The sequence below is a fragment of the Megalobrama amblycephala genome, linkage group LG3 (genome assembly GCF_018812025.1).
Source record: "Megalobrama amblycephala isolate DHTTF-2021 linkage group LG3, ASM1881202v1, whole genome shotgun sequence".
Lineage (NCBI taxonomy): Eukaryota > Metazoa > Chordata > Actinopteri > Cypriniformes > Xenocyprididae > Megalobrama > Megalobrama amblycephala.
The window spans coordinates 41,543,799-41,555,292 of record NC_063046.1 but is presented as its reverse complement, the minus strand read 5'-3'; the positions used below and the strand labels follow the sequence as shown (position 1 = coordinate 41,555,292).

Sequence of the window (11,494 nt, the reverse complement as noted above, 5' to 3'; positions counted from 1 at the left end):
AATTGTTGACATTTTTGACAGATTTATTAAAAAAGAAAAACTGACATATCACATGGTCCTAAGTATTCAGACCCTTTGCTCAGTATTTAGTAGAAGCACCCTTTTGATCTAATACAGCCATGAGTCTTTTTGGGAAACATGCAACAAGTTTTTCACACCTGGATTTGGGGATCCTCTGCCATTCCTCCTTGCAGATCCTCTCCAGTTCTGTCAGGTTGGATGGTAAACGTTGGTGGACAGCCATTTTTAGGTCTCTCCAGAGATATGCTCAATTGGGTTTAAGTCAGGGCTCTGGCTGGGCCATTCAAGAACAGTCACAGAGTTGTTGTGAAAGCCACTCCTTCGTTATTTTAGCTGTGTGCATAGGGGCATTGTCTTGTTGGAAGGTAAACCTTCGGCCCAGTCTGAGGTCCTGAGCACTCTGGAGAAGGTTTTCATCCAGGATATCCCTGTACTTGGCCACATTCATCTTTCCCTCGATTGCAACCAGTCGTCCTGTCCCTGCAGCTGAAAAACACCCCCACAGCATGATGCTGCCACCACCATGCTTCACTGTTGGGACTGTATTGGACAGGTGATGAGCAGTGCCTGGTTTTCTCCACACATACCGCTTAGAATTAAGGCCAAAAAGTTATATCTTGGTCTCATCAGACCAGAGAATCTTATTTCTCACCATCTTGGAGTCCTTCAGGTGTTTTTTAGCAAACTTCATGCGGGCTTTCATGTGTCTTGCACTGAGGAGAGGCTTCCGTCGGGCCACTCTGCCATAAAGCCCCGACTGGTGGAGGGCTGCAGTGATGGTTGACTCTCTACAACTTTCTCCCATCTCACGACTGCATCTCTGGAGCTCAGCCACAGTGATCTTTGGGTTTTTCTTTACCTCTCTCACCAAGGCTCTTCTCCCCCGATAGCTCAGTTTGGCCGGACGGCCAGCTCTAGGAAGGGTTCTGGTCATCCCAAACATCTTCCATTTAAGGATTATGGAGGCCACTGTGCTCTTAGGAACCTTAAGTGCAGCAGAAATGTTTTCGTAACCATGGCCAGATCTGTGCCTTGCCACAATTATGTCTCTGAGCTCTTCAGACAATTCCTTTGACCTCATGATTCTCATTTGCTCTGACATGCACTGTGGGCTGTAAGGTGTAGAACCATCTCAAGGATGATCAGAAGAAATGGACAGCACCTGAGTTAAATATATGAGTGTCACAGCAAAGGGTCTGAATACTTAGGACCATGTGATATTTCAGTTTTTCTTTTTTAATAAATCTGCAAAAATGTCAACAATTCTGTGTTTTTCTGTCAATATGGGGTGCTGTGTGTACATTAATGAGGAAAAAAATGAACTTAAATGATTTTAGCAAATGGCTGCAATATAACAAAGAGTGAAAAAGTTAAGGGGGTCTGAATACTTTCCGTACCCACTGTATGTTACAGTTTTTCTCAGTTGCTTTGGTGCATTTCTCACATCACTATTTACATTTGCACAACAGTTAATGCAGTTCTCAAAACAATTAGTACAAACTGGAAAACCTAGTTGATAACCTGCAAAAGCGTGTCACTTGCTCAAAATGGATAGGTCATTCCTCAAAAGCAAGTATTCATGTCAATGAAAGTGTCAGTGTCATCAAGATGAAAAGTCCTGACACCATTGTTTATGAACAAGATAGTCAAATGGCTTTGTCATGTTTTCATTATGACAGTTTTACTCTGCCAATGTTTTCCAATGCAAAAAAGTCAGATCTTGGTGACACTACCTGACAATGCTCAAGACAGCACTATATACTATTTGCACAGCCATTTGAAAAATACATTAAAGTTACACATTACTGTATTTAGTGAGGTAACTGAGTACAAGACACTGAATATGTATGTTTCACATTTTTACTGCATATGCTCTTTACAATTCTAATTTGTTCACAGCATTGTGCAAAAGAAAAAATACACCTGTATTTACAACAAACATAAACTCCCTTTGGGTAGAGCTGTGCACAACTGTAAACAATATTGCAGTACATATGGCAAATCTTTACTGTAACACTACTGTACACTACAATACACTAAATGTGTGATGCAGTAAAGCTGTATGTCTAAATGTAAAATGTACAGTGACAAGTTCTTGTCCCACCGCAAGCTTCATGTATGACACAATGACAGTAGTGCAGTGCAGATTGTTTAGTGCTGAATTACTGTCCATTTATACACACCTGTTCTCCTGACAAATTTTTTGAATAATTGAATTTACAGTGGTTCTCCCAACATTTGGCTGCATCCTTCGACCAGCCTCAGCCATTGTGGGGCCATGATTGACAACATGATCCACAATTGTAGCCCTGATTTCATCAGGGATCTGCCTATGTACTTGGCCTCTTCTTCCTCTTCCCCTGTTTTGTCCCCTTCCCCTTCCTCCCCGCACCCTCACCCCTCTTCCACGAGGCTGACCTTCTATTTCTGTGTCACAGTATTGTAGAAATTGTATACACTATGTCCTGCTTGGTTCATATATGCTTGTAAAGTGGGGGATTATGGGATTCAGCTCTGACAATGATTGTAGAGAAGTGGCTTATCATTGGTTGCAACTAATGCTTCACACACCCCTTCTCATCAGTGAAAGTTGAGATTCACCTGAGAGAATCCTTCAATTTAGGAGACATTTTCATGAAAAAAAAGATTAAAAAAAAAAAAAATGTGTAAAATTTGCTTGACAGATTTTGACAACTAGTTCAACATTTTTGTATGTAATGACTCAGTCAATGAAATGAGGACTATTAGTTTTATATGGAATGACTATTCAGCATTCACAAGTATAGTTAATTTTGACTGACATGACATAAGCAAATGATAATGTTATAAAACAGCAGAGAGTTGTATGAAAGCAATTGATGCATGTCCAAAAGCATTTGCAATTTGTTCGAAGGAATGAGAAACTGCTACTATGATGTGCACAAATGACTAAATGTTGTGGAGGCTGAACTAACTGTTGTGCAAATGTAAATAGTGATGTGAGAAATGCACCAAAGCGACTGAGAAAAACTGTATTTAGGTTTTGCATTTTCTAATGTGGCATCTGTAGTCTGTGTAACTGTAATTATTTCAGCAACGAGGGTGTTTTGAAACATGTATCTTGCATTGTTTGCTATTGAATTAACTGAATGTTAAAAGTACTAAACTGAAAGAAGATCATACTGTTGTGTTTCGGTGATTAAACCAAAATGTTCTCTTTACATATCACAACGATTTTGTGTTTTGAATCAATGATTATGTAGAATGAAAATATGTACAACTGTGTTAGAAGTGTGATCAGTTTGGAGTCTTGTACTAAGAGTTTTGAAAATGTACACCTTAGATGTGAAAACAATACCAAAGTGAATAATAAAAAATAAAAAAAAAACTGTAAGTAATGTAAGTGTATTTTCTAATTGTGTCATCTGTAGCCTGTGTAATTATTTCAGCAACAAGGCCATGAACAAGGGTGATTTGAAACATGTATCTTGCATTGTTTGCTATTGAATGAACTGATTGTTATAAGTACTAAACTGAAAGAAAAACATACTGTTGTGTTTCATGATTACAGTTTTTTTTTTTCAGTTGCTAACAAGCGTTGTTCAATACCAAAACCACATTTTCAAAACTCTTCACACAGTCTGCATTACCAGCATGAATGTTGGCCAAACAGTTAATCTCACCTACAAAACTCACTCAGACCAACATAACACTGGCAACAATTCTCATTCAGAAAACACACATTTCATTCACAACACACTGACCTAAAAAACACTAAGCTAAACAGGAAGCATTACATAATTGATGAACTTTTCTTTTTTAAAGTTTCAATGATTTTCCACATAAATCAGTTCTTCATATAGAATACTGTAACACAGTTTCACTTTATTGAAAGCATTTGTAACACGAATGAATCAGAAATTAATCAAAATTTCATTTTTTTATATGAATATAGTACTTGAAAATTACAGTTTTTTTCAGTTACTAACAAGCATTGTTCAATACCAAAACCACATTTTCAAAGCCCTTCACACAGTCTGCATTACCAGCATGAATGATGGCCAAACAGTTAATCTCACCACTCCAAACAGTTACATTTTTTATATGAATATAGTACTTGAAAATTATAACCAAAAGGTGAAAAAAGAGGGAAAAAACTCCAGGGCTGCAATGATAATAATAATAAAAAAAGAATAAATAAAATACATTCTACACATTACTGTAACAACATGTGTAGTTGTTCATTATAGTAAATTACAGTGATGGTTCTAGTCTGCTCTCTCTCTTGCACTGGAGTGGGTGGAATTTCAGCTAAAATTGCAATTAGCTTGTAATGATTATTTTTTTCATTTTTGGCTATAAAATTGAGAATATTTTAAAATAATTACTGCATAAATGCTTGGAATTTGCCATCATTCTGTTTTGAATGTGTTTTTAATCATTTTGAATGCAGTGTGTTAGCATTAGAAAAATGTGCTGAAAATACATAGCATTTTGCATATTGTGGAGTACAAATGGGAAAAGAGTTCCTGAATTTTGAAAAGTATGGTCACTGAATGCATTTTGTCTGAAAGCAATGAAAAATGGTTCACAGTTTGGTCTGCATTGACTAAAGCTCTGGATGTTACTGCTGTGATCTGACCTGAGTGTACAGAGATTGATCCTGAATGATCTTTGATTTGGTCCTTCTAGCATTTAGAGGTTTCTGAGCAAAACTAATGGCTGCATAATTCATGGTGTCTTCATTCTAAAATCAAGAGAGAAAAGACACTCCAATTATGAGAGGAAAATGACATGATGTTGCATAAGAACCCTAAATTATCTAATATTAAATTGATGAAACACATAAATTTATATATATATAAATTTATGTGTTTAAGTATACATTTTTTTTCCATATATATATATATATATATATATATATATATATATATATATATATATATATATATATATATATATATGGAAAAAAAATGTATACTTACTTGACTCTCTCGAGGTGTGGACACTTTGGAAAATAAAGAAAAGTTCTTTAAGTTTCACACAATTTTTCCATTACCATAATAATTGAATCTTATTCCGAAAGTCTTACCTTTGTTCTGAGCCCTGCATAGTTTTATTAGCAGAAAAACAACAAGAGCCAAAAATATGATGTTTAAAATTCCAAGAGCAAAAAGAATTGGAGTCACATCACCACTCTCTGAAACAAAATAATTTATTTTGTTAGAAAACCTTTTTTAAAATGGGTTTGGTATAATTTAATATATGAATCAAATGCTTTTCCACAGAAGAAAGATCAAACCAAACATTTCAACATTTCAAGCCACACACATTTGTACCTTACCTCTAACATTTAGTTGAGTTCCTTTTCCAAACAGTATCTCTCCACATGCGGCCACAGCGCAGTAGTAAATCCCAGTGTCAGAGTGACTGATGTTGCTCTTGAGGAGATTGTAGACGCAGCTCTGCGTTTGAGACTCACTGCTCTTATTACACTGACCATTTCTCTCTCCTTTGGTGTAAAGGACTCCTTGAAAGTCTCCCGAGCTTTGTCTGAACCAGTAGACGCTGTGTTCTCCTGCACAACTCTCAGTGAAGATGCTGCACTGCAAATTCACAGAATCTCCTGGATGAAGCGTGTCTATCAAAGACTGCTGAAGAGTTGAGTGTCCATCTTGAAAGGGAACATAAAAGGGACAGAAATAGTAAGGGCAAAGAATCAGATGCCAAAAATCAAACAAAGCAAAAATAACAAGCAGTAAAGCTTACCTTTAAAAATCAATCTAGTTCCTGCACCCATTCCAATCATGTTATATGATGTGACTACACAGTAATATGTTGCTGAGTCTGAAGACTTTGTCTTTAAAATGGTCAGATCAAAATGACCATCTCCTTTGATAACATTAAAACGATTCATTTTCTCAAAGTCCTTATTCCAATTGGGTTGTTGATTTAATTGTAAAGAAACAATTTGTAAAGATTTTCCATCAGCCGTCTGTTTAAACCATGCTTTTGTTGATTGCAGAAGCTTTGAAAAGGAGCAAGTAAGATTCACATCCTCTCCAGCTCGAACTGCTTTTACATCTTCCTGAACAACGTCCACATTAGAGGACTCATCAGAGGAGCAAGCTGCAAAATAAAGCACACAATAGTAACCTTTAGAGTTGAAAGTGTTATTAAATAGGTGACTTGTTTAATGTTTAAAAAGAAATGTAGGTATATTTACATATTGTTGAGGAAAGCAAAAGAATGAAGTAATATCTCATGATCAGATTGTCTTTCAAAATTATCCTCAGGCTTTAAAATCCCCTGAAAAAGCAAACGAATGAGCACGCTATCACAAGCGCTAGAGAATAAGGGTAGATCACTAGACTATGTCTTTACCATGTGCCCATCGGTCTCTGCTTCAGTCAACTGAGGAACATGTGCACTTTTACCTTTACTTTTCTGCTTTCACACCCCGGCCACATCAAAATGGCTAAAAAAAAATATCTAACCTAACAGTCTTTCCATTGCTCCAAAAAAACTCTCTTATTTATTTAGAAGGGTAGTTGGATGTACTACTGCTTAGTATTTGACACAGGGAAAAAGAAAAAAGAAAAAAAAAGCAGGAAATATATATATATATATATATATATATATATATATATATATATATATATATATATATATATATATATGGGGTGAATTCAAGTTGATGGGACACTTTTTCCAATTCATCTCAATGGCAAGAAGTGTCCCAATCACTAACATACCATGTTAACACAGAACGAAACTCTTTAAATAAACAAGGAGAGAAAATCAGGAAACTAAATTAACAACAGCTGAACATAATCAGTAGCTAAGGGAACAAACTGACACACACTATAGGAAACTAGGGCTGTAAGCAACATCACACCCTATAGCCTACCCTTAAATAGGGTACTATTTGAGGGGACAGCCATTTGTAGTGGTGCCCAAAACCATAGTGGTTGTTATCAAGAGCGCGCATTCAATACCATAATGCGCCACAATAAAGAGTGTACAACCGATGTACACTCAACAGCTAGAGAATACCAAACACTGTCATAGTTGTGCACTGGATGAATTCCTGCATCTGACCTGAAGATGGTGCCCGCAGATGAATTCCTAAGCCCTTGAGTGATTTATAAACAAGTAATAATACTTTAAAATCAATTCTAAATGCAACTGGAAGCCAGTATAAGGACCTGATGACTGGTGTGATATGTTCATATTTTCTGGTTCTGCTCAAAATCCTGTCAGCAGGGTTCTGTATGAGCTGCAGCTGTCTTATATTTTTTCTTAATTCACACATAGCCTACCTAGGTTGTGGAGGCCCGACGTCAGCATATTTCGCGGAGGTTTTCACAGCACTCCTGTCTTTCCCAGGATGTATTTATGGAACTCTGCGCAATTCATCACCAAATTCATTTTTACTTTGATTTCGCTGCGGACCAGGTTAAATGAGCACCTGTTTCTCACATCGGTCCAGGCACCTTTCATAATTGAAAACACCCGTTCTGAGTATGCATTGCTCACGGGGATGCTCAAAATGAAAGACAGTAGCTTGGCATACTGTGGGAACGCAGACCTGCTCCTGAGTGCTTGGGCCCAAAGCTCACCTACAGGGTGACTGTGTATCTCCAGATGAGGCAATATCTCTTTCAGAACACAGCTCTCGTTGTAGAGCTCATCCAGGTCAAGCTCATCCTCCATCTGAAGGGCAGCAACTTTTGCTCCGAAAAAAGCATCTTTTTTTGCGCTGCTGCAGTTTGGTTCGGAGGCCGTTCATCAGCGCATACACTTCAACTGAGGTGAGACTGTCACTCTCAAGACTCAGCACAGCACCAGTGAACATCTTTAAAGTATTTTGCAAGAAGAAGAGAGTGACCTCCAACTCGCTGCATTCATTTTCCTCTCCATGCTCGTTACCCCGGAGCACATCCCAGAGGACACGGGGGTACTCCTCCTCTCCCAGCAAAAAGAAGTAGCTCCGCACAGCTGGCCAGGTGTTGATAAGTCTGTCAATTGCAGGGAGCAGGCTCAACCATCGTGTCGGGATGTGGCGCAACAGTGTATGGTACTCCATGTCAGCAAATTCAAAAATTTCTTTGAGGGTGGAAACTCTCTTGGCAGTACAGCTGAAATGGTTGAATGATTTTATCACAATAGTCTCCACATCTGTTTGCAGTGCATTGCTGGCACGTTTAACAGCATTGTGTATAATGTGAGCTGGGCAGTTTGCGGGCAGGATCTTGCTGTTGATTTTTTTTAGATTTTGTTAAATGGAGTGTTTTCTGCCATAATTCACTGCCGCATTGTCAGCCGAGTATGCCGAGATGTTATGGATGCTGAATTTGTGTTCCTTTAATTTATTCAGTAAGGTGTCAGTGACAGCATCTGCATTCTCAGCTGCCTGTTCAAAGAAATCAAGAACTCTGTTCTGGATGCCCTGCTCAGGAGTCCAGAATCTCACAGAGATCGGGAATGTTTTCACATTGCCTTTATTAGAGGCATCTGTTGCAATGGAAAAGAATATGTCTTTTGACTCGAGGCTCTGGGAGAAGTCAGATGCGAGGGGTGCCAGGACGTTTGTGACCAGTGCTTCAGCTTTTGTGCGACCGCAGGTGACAAGTTTAGCTATAGCCGAATCAGAGTACAGTTTTGGTGTTAACTTCATCGCACAGTCAAGCGATCTGTATGATTGTTGGTGGGCCACACAGTGGAACACGGAGGTCAGCTCAGCAGCAGCTATTTTATTATCAATGGAATCACCCTGCTTCTTAAAGAAGGACGAGACCAACGTGTTGGTCTGTACTATCGCAGTGTTGGTACAGTGTAGTTTGCTGCTAGCATGCAACCATCTGCCTCCCCTCCGTGAGAAACACCAAACTCTTTCCTACACACTTTGCAGAATGCTTTACTTTCATCGCTTAAGGCTGTGGCAATCCATGGATACTTCCCCACCCTCTCCTCCCGGTACCTGCAGAGGCGTTTTTGCTTTTTAGCAGCGTGTTGGGGTTCCGGTACACCAGCCATACCAACGGAATGAATGAATGAAAATTAGCTTATCAATGCATATCTAAATTCACGCCTAGCCGCCTATGGTATTTTTTTTTAGAACTTAGAAAAAAGATGCTGCAGCCTATGAGCAGCCAGCGGGGGCTGGTTGCAGGACGACTCAACCTCCGCAGACAGTTTTTAATGTTTATCAGACAATAACTACTCAAGATTTTGCTTTAGTATAATTTTCGGGACAATTAGGGCCAGATTCGGGATTCGGGACAACAGTTTAGATTTCGGGACTGTCCCGAATTTTTCGGGACGTCTGGTCACCCTAAGCACAGTTGAGTACACTTAGATGTTCTTAAGATTATCTTAAGAAGTACTAAAGAAGAATTTTTAGTATATTAAGTACAAAACTAGAATGTACATTTCCTGAAGAAAATGTGAATGGTGCTTGCAGTGGCAAAACTCAGCACTCGGTTGCTATGGTAACCTGGGTGGTTGCTAGGCAGTTGCTAAGGTACTTGGGGTGGTTGCTAAGGTGTTGCTAGGTGGTTGCTATGGTGTTCTGGGTGGTTGCTAGGCGCTTGCTATGGTAAACTGGGCGATTGCTAGGCACTTGCTAGGCAGTTGCTAAGGTATTCGGGGTGGTTGCTAAGGTGTTGCTAGGTGGTTGCTAGGGTGTTCTGGGTGGTTGCTAGGCGGTTGCTAGGCAGTTGCTAAGGTACCTGGGGTGGTCACTATGGTGTTGCTAGGCGGTTGCTAGGGTGTTCTGGCCAGTTGCTAGGTGGTTGCTATGGTAACCTGGGTGGTTGCTTTGGTGTTACTAGGTGGTTGGTAGTTGTCATAGATAGTTACTATGGAGTTTTTATAAAGTTCATCACATGTTTCAAACCTGATTTAACACTTAGCTAATCACTATTAGCATGTAGCTATTCACTGCTAGCATGTGTAGCATGTTGCAAGTCCAGTTTGCTAGCATGAGTCAAAAAAGCCAACCCCCATGTCTTTACAATGTTCTGATGCAGAGATATAGATCTTGCAAAACGGTTGCTAGGGTACTCTGTTTGGTTGCTAGGGAGTGGCTTGGCAGCTACCAATGTTGATACTCCAAAGGCTTCTTGCCAATATAAACCAACCCCAATGTCTGTACGATGTTCTGATGCAGAGATATAGGCCTTACAAAACGGTTGCTAGGGTACTCTGTTTGGTTGCTAGGGAGTGGCTTGGCAGCTGCCAATGATGATACTCCAAAGGCTGCTTGCCAATATAAGCCAACCCCATGTCTGTATGATGTTCTGATGCAGAGATATAGGTCTTGCTAAATGGTTGCTAGGGTACTGTGTTTGGTTGCTAGGGAGTGGCTTGGCAGCTGCCAATGATGATACTCCAAAGGCTGCTTGCCAGTATGAATGATATAAACCAACCCCCATGCCTCTATGATATTCAGATTTGAAGATATCCCTCTTTGCTTTGGGTTGCTAGGGTTCTCTAAATGGTTGCTAAGGCGTGGCTATGAAGTCTTGAAGGTGATTCATGATTGGCCATTTGCTGCCCCGAGTCAAATGAGCCCACCCTCGTGTTTCTATGACACTTCTAAGATGTTCCTTCAATCTTTTTCAATGGAACTCTATGGAAGTTGTTGCTAAGGTACTCTATATGGTTGCTAGGGCATGGCTTGATAGCTTCATAATGATCCTGAGAGACTGATTGGTTGCCTGAGTAAAATGAGCCCACCCCCTTGTCTCTATGACATTGTGATCTAGAGTTATGTTCAATACAAAATCCCTATGTAATTTCCCATACTGTAGTAGAAAAAACACAGTACTTCCTGGTTCATGGGCATGGCTTCACCATAGTATGTCTATGGGGCATATTTGGGCAGCTCTTGCGCCCCAGGGGTACAACTTACACCCCATTTTGAGATATGGTCTGACAGAGCCTGTCAGCCTCTTCAAACGTGGTGACCCACATGTTTCTACGAATTTTACGTTAGGAGTTATGACTTGTCAAAGTTCATCCCAATGTTAAGTCTATGGGATTTTTGCCTTTGGCAAGCACCATTAATTAGTGCACGAAAATAGAGCACTTTAAGTACATTATAGAAATGTTGTTTTTTTTCACCTGGGGAAGCTTGGCCCCAGTCACCAGCATGCCCAGTTCTGATGACCGCTAGTCCTGTGTTTTCTCTAACTTCCTGCCCTGTAGTTCCCACAACTGAGCCTGTGCACAGCATGACCGCCACACCAGAGTCATCAGCCAAGATGGCTGCCACACCAGAGTCTCCAGCCATCATGGATGCCCATGTTTAAGTCTTCAGCCTTCATGGACGCTACATCCGCTTTTCCAGTCATCATGAATGTTGCACACTAAGATTTATAGGCATTCCCCAGGCATTTGAGACTGGCTTCAAGACTGGAGGACACACTGCTGACGTCAGTGCAAGCAGCTGGCATCTCAGCGGTAATGTCGTCAAGCCTAGGGGTTT

At 39.9% G+C, this 11,494-nt stretch overlaps 1 protein-coding gene across 1 annotated transcript; it reads right to left on the bottom strand.

Moving 5' to 3' along the window:
* Positions 1–4,619: 4,619 nt before the first annotated feature.
* Positions 4,620–8,089, bottom strand: LOC125264052. The gene is made up of 6 exons (XM_048183297.1): positions 7,892–8,089; positions 7,623–7,716; positions 5,770–6,156; positions 5,345–5,674; positions 5,093–5,200; positions 4,620–4,747 (listed from the first exon to the last, which is right to left on the bottom strand). The coding sequence occupies exons 1-6, from the start codon at positions 8,087–8,089 to the stop codon at positions 4,743–4,745; spliced, it is 1,122 nt and encodes a 373-aa protein (XP_048039254.1). The 3' UTR covers positions 4,620–4,742.
* Between the last annotated feature and the right edge of the window lie 3,405 nt (positions 8,090–11,494).